At 35.1% G+C, this 16,006-nt stretch overlaps 1 protein-coding gene across 4 annotated transcripts in view; it reads left to right on the top strand.

Annotated features, from left to right (window-relative positions):
* Window positions 1–16,006, top strand: part of ATF2 (activating transcription factor 2) — a 54,094-nt gene that overhangs the window by 30,204 nt on the left and 7,884 nt on the right. For all 4 annotated transcript variants that reach the window (XM_069781480.1, XM_069781477.1, XM_069781479.1 and 1 more), the window contains 3 exons: window positions 5,590–5,739; window positions 7,833–8,039; window positions 14,448–14,553. In XM_069781480.1, the coding sequence (XP_069637581.1) occupies window positions 5,590–5,739; window positions 7,833–8,039; window positions 14,448–14,553 (463 nt within the window). The remainder of the gene's footprint in view (window positions 1–5,589; window positions 5,740–7,832; window positions 8,040–14,447; window positions 14,554–16,006) is intronic.

Here is a 16,006-nt window from a genome sequence, read left to right as displayed (position 1 = left end):
TGAACATTCTCCGATCTTTTTTTTTCCTATTGCTTGTAGAACTGAAGTAAAATATGACCAGAAATTTTATTCAGACACAAGCTATCTCTTACTGCTATTCTTTTGAAAATCTCCTTGTATCTTTGTCGTGGTTTAACCCCAGCCAGCAACTAAGCACCACGCAGCCGCTCACTCACTCCCCCCCCATCCAGTGGGATGGGGGAGAAAATCAGGAAAAGAAGTAAAACTCCTGGGTTGAGATAAGAACGATTTAATAGAACAGAAAAGAAGAGACTAATAATGATAATGATAACACTAATAAAATGACAACAGTAGTAATAAAAGGGTTGAAATGTACAAATGATGCGCAGGGCAATTGCTCACCACCCGCCGACCGACACCCAGCCAGTCCCCGAGCGACGATTCCCTCCCTCCCCCACTTCCCAGTTCCTAAACTAGATGGGACGTCACATGGTGTGGAATAGACTGTTGGCCAGTTTGGGTCAGGTGCCCTGGCTGGGCATGAGAAGCTGAAAAATCCTTGACTGTAGTCTAAACGCTACTGAGTAACAACTGAAAACATCAGTGTTATCAACATTCTTCACATACTGAACTCAAAACATAGCACTGTACCAGCTACTAGGAAGACAGTTAACTACATCCCAGCTGAAACCAGGACAATCTTGTACTGAGAATGACATTCAGTAGGAGTGAAGATGAGTTTCAGATTTCTGTGGCACACTTAGTAATATAAATTGTCAGGTTTTCTGACATGACTCCATATTTGTTGTTATGCTAAAGAAACTAACTTCCACATACTTAAGTAAAATCAAATGCCTAAGTCAGTTTTGTGGAATTTTAGAGAGGCTTAGAAGTGGATGCAATAACTGTGTTTAAAAAAAAAAAAAAAATACTTCCTTACTAAGATAAGGATGCATGATTCTAAATATTACGGAATTGCTTCTGATCTTTTAGTGAGAAGATCTGTAACTATATGCTTTCTGTATATGAAATGTGAGCCATGAGTTACTCCTAGTTATACAACATCCTTTTTTTGAGTGTACAGCTTCTGGATGTAAACTTAATGTTCAGACCCTTCTGCATGGATTGCAGAAGTTTCCGAAGAACTTAAAAATTGCTTTAACACTGAATGTTTCCCTCTGTCTCCTCCTACCTGTATAAAACCTTTTGTCACAATCTGAGAAATACCTTGCACACAGTGGGCGACCAGTAGGCTTTCTGCAGGAGGTTTCTACTGAGAAGTGACAGAGGGCAGCTTGGCAAATGTTCAGAAATGGACATTAACTTGCTGGAGCCCGGCATGGGACCTTGTGTTCAGCAGAATTCTTCTGACCTGTCTCTCTGCATGCCGAGCTAATCAGCAAACACCTAATGAGCCTACTCTAAAGAAACAGACCCTCTCACAACCTACTTCATTTTCGTATGTTCTCTGGGGGTGAAGAGACAAGACTTCATAAGGACTGATGATGCTGCAAAGACCACAATAATGATAATTAACTTGCTGAATTTAGAAGATTATGCTGTTAATTAGTTGCAAAATAAAGATAAGTAATAGAGCAGCAGATGGTAGGATAACACCCAGGAGAAGGAGGGTTATTACTCTGATGAGCTTTTGTGGCAGATATGAAATATGGATCTGAGTTTTTCACAAATTGTTTCTGGAGAATATTATCTCGTTTCTCTGAGCTCTTGATGAAATGATCTAGTCCTACCAAATTTTGACAGATGCATTGAGGATTTGTTTTCAGGGATATACATGAACAATAAAACCTTGCTAATAAAGACTTTAAAAGCTATTAAGCTATTTGAAAATACCAATTTTAGTTTCCCTCTAATAACCAAATCATATCAAACAAACCTTGGTAGTCATCAGGTTTCCCCACAACATAATGCTTATGCACATTTATTCCAATATTTGTTTCAATATACTTGATTTTTAAAACTGAGGTTCTCATCGTATTTGGGGTAACCACCTCCCTACTTACAGGAAGCACAACTTCCATATAGTATTTTACTCCAACATTGCCTTCTAAAATATGAAACCTTTCAAATATATGAGCTGGATATCTTCTTGTGAAAATCTGTAGATATTCCTCAGATTTTCACAATATTTCTGCATTTGTGGATTATTTTAATCATAACTATTTGGATTTCAACTTTTAAATTCTGTAATACAAAACTAAAACCAATTATTTTCTATTTCTGTTTCCATAGTACATTACATTTAACAATGTAATTTTCAAAATGAGTTTACTTACAAGTTTACAAAATTGTAATGTTTAAATGTTAGCATTACAATAGGGAAGGTTAAGTCCTACTTTGACTGTTTGCACATCCGTTGTGCCTGATGATAGATCTTTTATAATGTAGATAGTATTGTGCTATTTCCTTCACTTTCTACTGCCATTTTCAAATGTAAAATACAGAAATTTAATAGCATGAACTTCCTTTCTTTTTAGGTTAACTTTGCAAGTATTTCTTTAACACAGAAAAGCAGAAGTAGAAAGAATGGAGCCAGACAATAATAACAGTAGCTTGCCTTACATGCACATTAAAAAAAAACCACCACCACCGAACCCTAATTAGTTTTGTTTCATTTGTTTCTAATCTTCTGAACTTGGGCTTTCTTTCACCAAGGGATTGGATATGGTAGTGAAACTTATTCTTTAAGTAACGAACTTTAAACAAACACTACAAAGCATATGTAGGAGTTCATAGACTCTGTTGTTTTGGGGTATTTTTGTGGAGGATGCTTACATCAAGATTTGCTCATGCAGTCATGAGCGGAGTGGATCAGACACTCTGGCCATATACATACTAACTATATAAATGTTTAGGCTCCACTGCCATGACAATTAGAAGTTAGCTTGTTATCACTGAACTTACATATTCAGACACTTGAGTTGGATGAAATCTAATCATTTTTACTTCTCATGGCAGTGGAAAAGGGGTACATATATGGCAAGTTGCTGTGTCTTGGTTGAGTCATTTTTGAGACTGTAACTTTTAAAAATCTCCTAGTATGAGGGCTTGAAATAAAAGAGAGTATACCCTTTAAAACCTCAGTAGAAGTTGAAATAGACACGTTGTAACTAATTTGTTACAACTAATTTGTACTGTCACTACTGTCTTGATTTTGACCCCTGAAAGTTTGTTACATCCAGCTAAACAGCAAGTTACGATACAAGAAATATTTCTAAAGTAATTCAGATAATAAATGAAAATACATTGTGAAAAATCAGGTGTTAATAACTTATGGAAAGGATATTGGATAAAATTGTCATATTAACATTGAATACTTGCTACTTTCTTTAAAAACTATGTTTTAAAAAGTGATTTGGAAGTGTTTCCCTGGTAGTCCTTGTGGTAGCTTAGAAAATTTTACCATTTAATGACCAGGATTAGTTAGAATTTTAGAGGGCGGGGAATCATCTTATCAGCCTTTCAATTGTTGTAATTAGATCATAGAGTTTGGTTTTAGTAATTTTAGTTAGACAATTAGAAAACACTTAGGCCTTTCTGTGCTTGTTTAGCAGGAGACGGACTGAAATTTTTTTCTTAGCCTGTTTTTCCAAGGTGAATTAGGAAGGTACAAGTTAATTCTTGAGTTTGTTTTACTTCTGTAAAGAAAATGTTAAAACAACTACCCCAGGGGCTTAGGATTTTCAGAGTGCTGTACATATACTAAGAATTACATGCACGTTATGTTAAAAGTTTGTGTCATCCTGCCCTAATGTCTACAGTTATCCTAAAGTTTTGTTGTTAGAGCTTAGCACTGGGGAAATCACTAAATTTGTTTTGTGTACTTTTCTGAAAATACCTTCTTCATTCTGGGAAACTTACAAAGTTGATACAAAAATGAAGTGGGGAACAGAACTTCATTAACGCTGAATTTTTATGTACACTTGAACGGTCCATATCTGGGGTAATGTGTGCTGTTAATTCAATCTAGAGCGGTCACTACAGAAAAGACTTAGTACAGAAGTCACTGGCTAAAGATTCCTTTAGAGTAAGCCAGCAGAGGAATGTTGGAGTTTCTCAGTTCTCTTTGTAGCCCTCAAATGGGATGTCTACTGGTGGTGGTTAGATGCTACAGTCAACTATATGGATTTGGTATTGAAGTGACTTGCCATGTTGCAGACCTGAAGATTTTTTGCAGTTCTGGCAGAGGTAATCTGTAATCTGTTGTTCTAATTGTGGAATAGGATCTAGGAAAGCCTGTCATCATGCAGGGTAGGAGAGAGCTGTCACTATATTCCAGTGACTTAATTGTCGAGAGACATTGGATACTACAGTTTATAGAGAATATCTACATAAATAGGTGCAAAGTCGCCTTCTTATTGCGAGCTGGCCAAATGCAGCCTAACTCCAGCATTTTTGATACATTCTATTAATATTAGTACTTTGGCAGTACTTTGTTCATATTCCAAAGTATGATGATACAAGTTATTGGACTTTTCATAAACTGTCATGTATTAAGTCATTAATCTCTTCTTAAACTTGTACTGGATTCTTTAAAAATCCAGTGCTCAGTAGAAAAACATTCTTTAATACTGTTTGTCTAGTAAGGTAAATTCTTCAGTAAAACTGAAAATTTCATTATAAATTATACAATAATAATGAAATTTTAAGAAACAATCTGGACTTACGAGCAGTTTTATCTACTGAAATTTAGTATAACTCTTTATCACTTAGGAACTTGCTGTAAATAGAATATATTATCTATTATAGTTTTAACAGATTTCACCAAAAGTTGAGTGAAATAATTTTCAAGAGGTAGTCAATAAAATGCTTTAGTATCAAGTTGTCAGTAACTCTTGAATGTATTATATTCAGCTGAACTTTGAAGTCACTGTTCTTCGTAGTGGCTGTCTACAATAAAGGAAGAACTTCAAACCTTTTAGCAATTTTTTAATGTAAAATAGCATGCCGTAACAGTTACCTTGCATATTTCTGTATAAATAAAAGCTAATCTTTACGTAAAACCTGAAGCTTATTATTATTTTGTGCATTGTTGAGGTGTTTCAGCAAAGACCTTGGCTTTTATCTAATAATTAATCGTAGGAAGGATTGTAGAGGTGAGTATTTGTAAAGACCATGAAAAAGTGGAGTCATAACAAACTATTTAAAAATGTATAGAGAACACCAGAATTTTTAAAATGGAAAGAAGTTTGTGTTCTGTTTTTTACCTATTTTCCATCACGTGTGGTTGTTATCTTTCTGATCTGTGCCTTGTGTAATACCAGCCTCAGCAACTGTTTGTTCATAGCCTTCCAGTCATCTCTTTGTGGGCATAGTTCATCACGAAGGAGGCTTTCCGTTTACTTCTCCATACAGCTTACCATCCTTCTCTTACTGAGATCCTATGTAAAGCCTCATTGCTATTGTCACGCTTGCAAGAAATTGTCACTTCTTAGTAGGTATACACCTAGATCACTGTTGAAAGCCTATAAAAAGAAACAGCTATTTTAGAGTTGGAGCTCCTATTTCCAAAATGGAAGTAACTACTAATATAAATAATTAATAACTCCTCAAATTAGCATGCTAGAATATTTCCTTTTTTTTTTCTTCTTTTTTTTCTGCTTTCAGAGATTGAAAGCAGCCTTGACCCAGCAGCACCCTCAGGTAACAAATGGAGATACTGCCAAGGGACATCCAAGTGGGTTGGTTAGGACTCAGTCAGAGGAACCACGACCACAATCACTACAACAACCTGCAACTTCAACAACTGAAACGCCGGTATGACAACAGAGTGGACATATACTTCCTACCCTCTTCTTGTTATGAAAAAAAAAAAAAAAAAATCTTTTTTCTTTACTTTTAATTTGTAAAATAGAGGTTAACGTGTGCTACAGTCTCCTCTTGGAGTCAGTAGTTCTGTAGCAGTAAAATGTTTATAGTTCTTATATGTTCTTAAATGCTTCTAAAATGTATTATCCAAGATGATAATTTCAAAATAGGTATTATCAATCTGCTCAAATTTAGAACTAAGTCCTCCTGATTTCTGGAGTTCATTAACAGGAATTTCTGTGGTAATTGAAAATTGTACAGCTGGTTAATATATATTTGAAAAAACTTAAGTGCTTTTATTTTGTATTTATATTGCATCTGTTTAATATTTTATATCATAAACACTCTTCAGAAATTTTTTTAACTGCATCAGGTATCATGCTTATGTTAATTTGCTTGAAGGATCTTTTCTGGTCTGCCACATGAAGAGTTTCAGCTGTGTGATTGTGTACTGTGTCATCCTGGCTACCGAAAGGGGGGTTCTGAGTTTAAGGAATGGTGTGCTGTCCCTTTGGGATGATAGATGAGAACAGGGAAGTAAAGGGCAAGACCTCTGAGTCAGGCTGGAAGTGGGAGTGCTGCTGGAGGAAAGAGATACTTCCCTGGGTGAATCCTGGAGGACTGCTGCTGTTCTACTTCTAAAAAACTTGTTGGAATGTGTTTTCAAAATGCTTTTTAAAATCTCTTAAGAGTTATTTTCAGAATTCATAGCATAATACCAGTTTTATAAAAGCTACATACTTGGCCCAGAACTGGAAGGACCTGCATCTGCAGTGAAAGCACTCAGATTCTTAGACTGGCCAGTGAAATCAAATACTGTATCAAAACAAATATGTTTGGAGCAAAAAGAGGAAAAAGGTTACCCGTTGTGAAATGACCTCCTTCTTCAGGCTGGTGTTCTCCCATGTTACTTTAAGTTTTTTAAAAGAATATTTTCTTAATACTACATAGCAGAATATTCAAGATTAAAAGCTTGCTGTTCTGTTATTTTGTGGTTACTCTATAATTAGTATTTAAAAAAAAAAAAAATAAATTGCAAGTGTTTCATTCCTAAAAGGCTGACTTGAGTTCCCAGGTTTTATTTATTATTAGCTATCTAGAATTTATGCCAAATCAATATGCCAACTGATACATGTTTGGGGTTTTTAATTTAAAAATCAAACTTCCTTACTGTGCTAGACTGAATGTGCAGGTGCACCTGTGAATGTGTCATGTAGACAGTCATATTCTGTCTATTCTATCACTTTAAAGGATTTTAAAATCTATTACATTGTTATCATAATTCATTAAATCTTTGCCTAGGGTGTGTATACAGAGTAAGGAGTATAATGTGTTATTTAAAATATTGAAATATTTTGATCCTGTCATAATATGTGGGTGGACATAAGGGAAATTGGCATGCAGCAGTGGGAAACACATCAACAAGTACGAAATTGCTGTCTGGAGATCCAGGGATCAGTGAGTATCAGCATTTGTCAAACAGCTTCTATATATTGGGCATAATGGTGTAGTATTTCAGTTGTGACTAGGTTTGTGGGAAGATTATTTGGGAAGGGTCAAAAGTAGAAAAATTATTTTCTGCTAAATGTAACTTCTAAAAGCTATCTTGGGTGGAAGAATTTTTTAAAGTTTACCTTTTGTAGATACTTGCGTCATCAGAATCAGTAAAAGAATGTCTGACAGTCCATCTAAAGAAGTATTGCTTCCAGGCGTTATTCAGTTGCCAGATGTAAATGTCACCTAAACTTAACCCTGTGAAGTGAGCGGCTTCTTTTAGTGCAGTATTAAACCAAAGCTAGAGCAATGATTAAATCATTACATGTTAATGTGACAGGGTAAGGAGTGTAAATACAGTAAAAGTTTTTAAAACATAGCTGTAGAGTTAAATGACATAGCTTTCCACAAAGAAATGTGTATAACCTGAATGTATTTAGAAATGTTGTGAATGCTTTTCTCAAAATGTGATGTGTATTTATACTAGTACTGGAGGTTGTCATCAATAATATTATACTGATAACTTTAATACTTTTCACTATTTTCAGGCATCACCAGCTCAGCCTACGCCACAAACACCAAATACAGGTGGTCGGCGAAGAAGAGCTGCCAACGAAGACCCTGATGAGAAAAGAAGAAAGTTTCTGGAGCGAAACCGGGCTGCTGCTTCTAGATGCCGACAGAAACGGAAAGTCTGGGTGCAGTCATTGGAGAAAAAAGCCGAGGACCTGAGCTCACTAAATGGCCAGTTACAGGTATGCTTTTTATTTCAAGTAAAAATTAATAAGTTTTTCCGTTCTTAGACAGTGATCCTGGATCGATGGAACTTAAACTTTGCATGAAATCTGAAATATAAATGGTTTTGTAACTGGTGGCTCAGGTCAGAATTGAAAATTCAGCACTAATTGCATATAGCAGTGTCGTGGTTTAACCCCAGCCAGCAACTAAGCACCACGCAGCCGCTCACTCACTCCCCCCCCATCCAGTGGGATGGGGGAGAAAATCAGGAAAAGAAGTAAAACTCCTGGGTTGAGATAAGAACGATTTAATAGAACAGAAAAGAAGAAACTAATAATGATAATGATAACACTAATAAAATGACAACAGTAGTAATAAAAGGATTGGAATGTACAAATGATGCGCAGGGCAATTGCTCACCACCTGCCGACCAACACCCAGCCAGTTCCCGAGCAGCGAATCCCTGCCCCCCACTTCCTAGTTCCTAAACTAGATGGGACATCACATGGTATGGAATACACTGTTGGCCAGTTTGGGTCAGGTGCCCTGGCTGGGCATGAGAAGCTGAAAAATCCTTGACTCTAGTCTAAACACTACTGAGCAACAACTGAAAACATCAGTGTTATCAACATTCTTCACATACTGAACTCAAAACATAGCACTGTACCAGCTACTAGGAAGACAGTTAACTACATCCCAGCTGAAACCAGGACAAGCAGTAAAATAAGAATATAAGAGAATACTTAGATTTCAACATGCATAAACTTTAGGATCATACCCTTTTGTCCTTTGTTCCATTTTAAATGACTTTTAGACTGTGATACTAAACAAGGATGACAAGATGTGTTGGAGTAAAGGCTTATTAGCAAAGTAATAGCCTTACCTTAAAAAACATATTGCTCTTAATAATTAGTATCACAGCCTGAGTTATTTAAATAAGACTTGGTTGGATTTCCTTTGGTTCTTTTTAACTTCACTCTTTTTCCTTTAAAGTGAATGTAGTGCTCGTGAAAGGTGCCAGATTGACATCACTGGAAACTGAAGGCCTCTTTTGTCCACAGAACAGGTACAGCACAGGCAGTGGCAGCGCAGATTTCACCACGCTGCCCTCACAGTGTGCATAAATCCTGTAGTGAGGGAAGTATACTGTAAGAGGGTAGTCTCGTGTATGTTGCGAGTCGTTTTTCCACCTCATCTGAGGTGGTCAATCTTGGAAAGTTCTCATGTGGACAGGCTTTTCCCTCTGTGGAACAATCCATGACCCTTTTGTTTAAACTACTGTTAAATGTTAAAGCATACTTTTTTAATGTTTTCCAGCAGCACATGAGAATTGGCACAAAGTATTGTTTCAAAATAAAAAGTCTAAAAGCTTTGTTTTGAAAATTACAGAAAGGAAAAATTATGTAATTTCCTAAATGAAGCATTCATTTAGAAAATGCAATGGAAAGTAGTTTGATATGTTAAAGGTTTAACTTCTTGTTCTTTCATCAGAGCTGTTCAATGAGTCAAATTAGCAGATCTTTTCCTTCCTATTAAAATCCTCTTTCATGCTGTTTCATAAAGAAAATGTCCCAGTTTGACCAACAGGAAAGTAGGGCATGTTGAGATTACTTTTTATCACGTAAACAAGATTACAGTGTATCAGTCATCTTCATGTTCATGTCTTTAAAAATACTCAGCATCCCAGACTGTAAAATGTAAGAAATTCCTACCTAAGCACACAATGTGAAATTGTTTCCTGTGTTCTAAGAATCATGACACTCTGCACCAGCATCAGTTAAACTTCTTGCAAATATATAGTCTTCTCATACCTGTTCACAGTCTTTAGACACGTTCCTTTAATGCAGTCACAGTCCTCACTGTAAATCCATTAAATACAAAATGGTATGTAGCACTGTATCTTAAATAATATGAGAAACAAGTGAAGGTAGATCTACAGGAAAAAAAAACAAAGAACAACAAAGATTGGCTATATGTTGGGTTTTGGTTTTTTTTAGTGGAAGTAATGTTAGGTATTATGTGAACTGCCTTTAACTTATACATACATAATTTTTGGTCATAAAAATTGGTAAGTACCATAACCAAAAGATTTCCAGATTTCCAAGACTTAACTCAGTAATAGTGAATTCAAGAAAAAGAATTTTCTTATGGTCTGCCAAAAGCAAAACTGTTAACTGTGAAGAACAGAATGACTTGTAAAGAAAATTGAATGTCAGAGAAATAATTAAACTGTACTTTATATGAAAACATTAATCAATCCTATATTTCCATAATAATTCTTCACTTGACAGGCTAACACAGCTGATCAGCATAGTGGGCAGCAATGACCCGTGATTACTTACTTTATATTTAATAGTAAATTTAATAAGTTTGGAGTTTTGCCTTAGTACAGTTTTATAGACTGAGTGTTAGGGTTTAGTAGTTCATATTTTGTTTAATATCTAAATGACCTGCTCAGAATTTACCAAGATGTCACATTTCCAAAAGCAGGTTAATACCAAAATGACTACGTTGCATTGCTTCACATAACGATTCTGACTTCTTTCAACGCAGCCAGTAGCTTTCTTGTAATGTCTATGTTAAAGCTTCTAATGTCAGTGTCAAGGTTTTTAAGAATGGAAGCTCTCTAACAGTACCACAGATTTTGAAGAGGTTTACTTGGTTCATGTATGTATTTTGTTCCGTAGTTTTCAGCTTTCTGTAGATTAACTTCTGCCTACTTTCTTCTTTAAAATGTTTGAATGTAATTTTCTTTTAAGCATTATTTTTCAAATTGTTGCTTAAGGGAAAATTACATCACACCAGTAACATCTTTAGGTTAGGTTAGCTGTCTTTATTATAGGCTCTGCTTTGTAAGTTTTTTTTCATGCTTCCAACCTTTTAAAGTTTATTTACTGTTTGCTTTTTGTGGACTGTGTTTTCTACTTATGTGTTGACTTGTTTATTGATCTTAAATTTTATATACCACATTGTGTTGCCTCTGTGCCTTGCACGATACTGCAGGGTATGCTATGCTATGTAACATGTTAAGGAAGTATTGACAGTGCGTCCCCAGTGGCCGCTCAAACATATTGCAGGATCAGATGTCAAAGTTCATTATATGGTCAGTATTTGGTCCCTGTTGCTTTAATAATCTTAGAAGGCACAGTATTAGCAGAAGAATGGCCTGTCTTCCACAGTAGGTCATTGTAGGTTTTAAAGGATCAGCAGTCAAGTGGTGGTTTGTAGTAATGCTGCAAAAGCTGCTTTAGGAATGCTAAATTATTAAAGAAATGCCTGTAAGTAAAGGTCCTTTCCCATATAGGGGTATCTTCTTGAAGTTGTCCAAAAAGAAACAGGAAGAGCGATGTTTTAACTCAGCCACAGACAATCCCCTATCCCTATAAGTCACATCTACCTGTCACTGATGATAGTTTTGGTAAATATACCTCACAAATATTGTCCCACACCTTGCTGAGTAAGGGTTAATCCAGTCCCACTATTACATATGCATTTTGGATCCAGGGAGAAATATGCAGGTACAGAAGAACATATTGTACACTGTGTGGTATACCTTTGTAAGAATACAGAACGGAAAGTACCTTTTGAAAAATGGAGCGCAGGTAAAAATAGATATGCTTTCCTCCAGAAACGTGCTTTCTAATGTTAGTATGTTTTGAAATATGGGAACATAAAAATTATTCTAGACAGCATGTGAGGTATAGTTCATGATTATTTAAAGAAATGTTGATGCCTGCAATTGACTTGATATCTACACTTGACTCATATCTCATTGGATATCTCAGGAGGACCTTTCCAGTGTGAAAACTCAAAATAATCTTTCTTCATGCCAACTGTTGAAGTGTTTATTCCATGTCTGTCTTGTTAGCCTGTTTTCAACATGTTAACCACATGTTAAATGACCACCACATGTTAACCTGTTAACAAGTTTTGAATGAGATGGAAAGACTTGCTATTGTCACATATATGATAAGAAACTACAACATGTATAGGAGTTGGTTCTAACAGTCCCCCTTTATTACCAGTTAGAAGTGGTTCTTACTGGTAATATGTAAATGACAACCATGGATTGCCTTTCTGTGACATTCCATAGACCATGTGTCTAGCAGACGTACTCTATTCTACTTTCAGGAATGATTTGTGCATTGCATATAGCACTGTTGGCACACGGTGTTTATGTTAGTAACAATGCTAGCTATGTATTCAATGAGAATACCTCAAAGTTTTTTTTTTTAGCATAGGAATGCTGTTCTTTTTTTTTTTTTCTTTTAATCTGCCTTAATGTGAGATAATATATTTGCTTTTTCTATTTCTGTTAGCAAAATTCTTAGTATTTATAATACAGCTGACATTAATCTATAAACTGCCTTTTCAAAAATTTTTCATAAACTTTAGTTTTACTTACCCTGATAAACAGCAACTTCATACTTGTATGTGCTGCTTGAGTATAAAATTCTTCTTGAAAATGTGGGAGATGAAAGTAGAAAATTTCTGAAAACCTTTTCCCAATTTGATCACTTATTTCGCCAATGTTCCTTTAAACTAATGGAAGTATGTTTCATATTCTGGACATTGCTGCTGCTGTAGATTATCGAGAAGTATTGCAAAACTACATCAGCATTTTTATTTTTTTTTCCCCAGCTATGTCAATTCTGTGCAGCTGCCTGCTTGGCATCCAGATTTGTGGCTCCTCAGTAAATAACATGGTGAACTATGAGGAGACCGAGAGCTGGAGGCAGTAGTAGTGTGCTTTCTTAACAGCCCAAGATTTCAGGACATGTAATGCCAGCTGGTAGAGAATTTGTGGGGTTTTTCATTTGTTTTTTTTTTCATTGCAACCTTTTTTGTTTGCAATCACATTTTTCTTTCATTAGAAATGTCTGTGAAGTCAGATTTTTGGCTTGCTTTCAGGTCTTGCTTTTATTTTAAATATGAAGTTTGTAAAAGAGATATTTGACACAATAAAAAGACTGAATGGAAAAGTAGTCCTTAATAGTTTAAGAGGATTTTGCAGGTATAAAGGCTTGAAATTTTTTGTTGTCTAAATAGAGAGAGAGGACATAAAGAGGACCTTTTATTTTAAAAATCTGGTATTTTAGTTACAGTATTTATAAACTTTGTTATTTAGTGTAATTAAACCTAATAAATACTGTTCTTAAAAATTGTTTTCCTTACTTTGGAATCCTTTTAGTTGTAATTAATCTTCTCTGACTGCATTGCCTTATTTCTAGCTTGCAAGTAAATAAGTTGACTATCTCGTGTTTTATTTTTTCCAAATAAGTTTAGTTGCAATCCAATTTTCCTGTGTTTGTTTTTTCTTTAACTTGCTCCTAAATGCATAAATGTATGCATTTACCAAACATTTATGTCATGTGTGGTATGTTATGCTAATGTGCAAAGGTTGTTATAGTTTAAGTCACTTAAAGTATCAATGGAAAGGATTTATATTTAAAATAAAATAACCCATGGAAAGCATATATTGTGACAAGATATGGGGATCACAAAGCATTACAGACAACTTGATTCTGTAGACACATAAACATTTTTCTACTATTTAAAGTGAAAATGGGTCTATCAAAAAGCCATACTATTCTTAATTCGGATTGTCACATATAATGCAGTTATGTAGCGCTTCTCATCTGTAGATATCAAACTGCTTTACAGGGAAGGTAAGTATCGCTGTCCTCCATTTTACAAATGGGGAACTTGAAGCACAAAGCAGTAAAATGACCTTGCTCAAGGTCACCCAATAGTGGAAAGGCAAAGCCTAGAAATGAACCCAGTCACTGCATTCTGCAGGTGCTGTCTCCTCGATTACACTTCGCTTTAGTGACATCAGCTGACATTTCAGGATTTTGTCATTGTTATCAATGATACCTTCATACAGCATGTTTATGTATGGTTCCCAAAGAGAAAATTAATATGGAAATCAACAAATATTTACTAAATTATTTTCCAGTACACGAGATTTTCAAAGTCCAAGTACAAATGGCTGGGTTTTGGGGGTTTTAACCTTTTTTAGTGTTGGCTGTGGCATTTGTTAAAATGTGGGTAGTTCAGTGTAGGTTTACTCTGATTAGAATTCATCACAAACCTTTCAGAGGAGTCTTACAGTAGCTGGATCATGTGAATGAGACTATATGTAGACTCTGCATCTGCAAACTGAAAAACGTATGTTGTATTTTCCAAAAAAGCATTTCCTAGTTTAAGAAAATCATAAAATAAAGTTAGCCAAGTTTCAGCTAATATTTACATATTCTGAGATAAAAGAAATGTATACATTTTTGCAATATATACCAAATGGAAACTTCTTGTATTTTATCTACCCCAAAATGAACAACTGAAAATCCTATAAAACTTAATACTTACCTTCAAAATGTGTGTAGTTTGAGCCTGGTAAAGTACATAACTTTCTTCTCCTTTAGAATGAAGTCACCCTGCTGAGAAATGAAGTGGCACAGCTGAAACAGCTTCTTCTGGCTCATAAAGATTGCCCTGTAACCGCCATGCAGAAGAAATCTGGCTATCATAGTGAGTAATGTTCCATTACCTATAGCCTTAGGCTGCATCAATGAAATACTGCCAAAGTGAACTGAATGAACATTAAAATTGAGAAGTGCAGTTCTAATATTACATTAAAGATATTTTTTTTCTAAAAATCTCAAAGGTTATTGGAAGACAGGAATGAATATGTGATATTTAGAAATATATTTTTAAGTCCTTTCAGTTGAAATGTTGCACAACATTGAAGGGTTTATGCTGGTTTAATAAATGCATATGATAATTAGCATTTAAGGGCTATCGATTACTACACCTGCTTTGGAAAATATAATTAAAGTATTAAGAGCACGTGATAAACCTTTTTTTATACTTTATCTTAGCCTAGTACAGTGACAGGTCCTTGTGGGTCTTTTTTTCTTCATCGTAATGAGATTTCAGTAGAGGTATATAACAGCTATCCTCATTTACCATAACATCCAGGATCAGTCAAGCCGTTAAAATAATCAAATGCAGGTTCATGGCTCCTACTGTACAATGTCTTCTAGATTTCCACATTAAGTGACTATTTTTCTATAAACAGTATTTTAAAAAGCAGTTCTAATACTGAAGGGAATACTGAGAGTTTAGTGGCATTTTTTTTCTAATACATATTTTTACTTGAAGTTGCTCATTTTTTTTTTTTTTCATCCTTCCAGCATTTTAAAGGTTAATTATGCTTTCCTGACTTGTAACTTCCTTTTTGGGTATGATACACAGTGCCAGAACCAGCTGCTACTGCTGTAGAATAAATGGCCAATTTTGTCCATTGTACACAAATTTGTTACAAATAACCGAGCTGGGAATGCATTAGGCAACATTCATAATATATAACCCACAGCTTTCGTTTTTATGATTTAGTGATATTTCAGGATATTTGTAAATGTGAAGATTGTTTCTGCCATATGTAGCCACTTCATTTTAATTTGCCAGTGTCAGTAATTCAGGAGAATAAAGGAACATTTTGTATTGCATGCAAACAGATCCTCAGGTGCTTGCGATAAAACTTAATGGCCACCATCTTTACTTGTAGTCATTGTAAGCAATTTCATCAGAATGGGCAATATTTTTTAATTTAAAAGATTCAGGAGATTTAGCAACTCTCTATTGCCATATATATTTAGAATACTGATTTTGTCAGTTTTGAGCTTATAAATCTTGGTCCTTTGATCTCCAGTCATTTTGACAAGACGGAAAATAGCATCTTGGAGTAAATTGGAACAGTATAGAAATATGTTTGGGATTTATATTAACAATGATTGCTGCAGGGATGAGGCCATTATGGCTCCCGTCTGACAGAACAACATAATTTGATACGGAAGCTACTAGGGGATAACTTCATGCATGCAAGGTTTTTCAAAAAAAAAAAAACCCAAAAACTGTAGGTTTCTTGAATTTTGATGTTTTGAGGATGTGTGTTCCTGAATTGGCATGAAAAATATTTAAA

The sequence above is a fragment of the Haliaeetus albicilla genome, chromosome 4, assembly GCF_947461875.1.
Source record: "Haliaeetus albicilla chromosome 4, bHalAlb1.1, whole genome shotgun sequence".
In the NCBI taxonomy this organism is placed as follows: domain Eukaryota; kingdom Metazoa; phylum Chordata; class Aves; order Accipitriformes; family Accipitridae; genus Haliaeetus; species Haliaeetus albicilla.
Note: the sequence above shows the minus strand (reverse complement) of the source record. Positions and strands in the feature narration are given on the sequence as shown.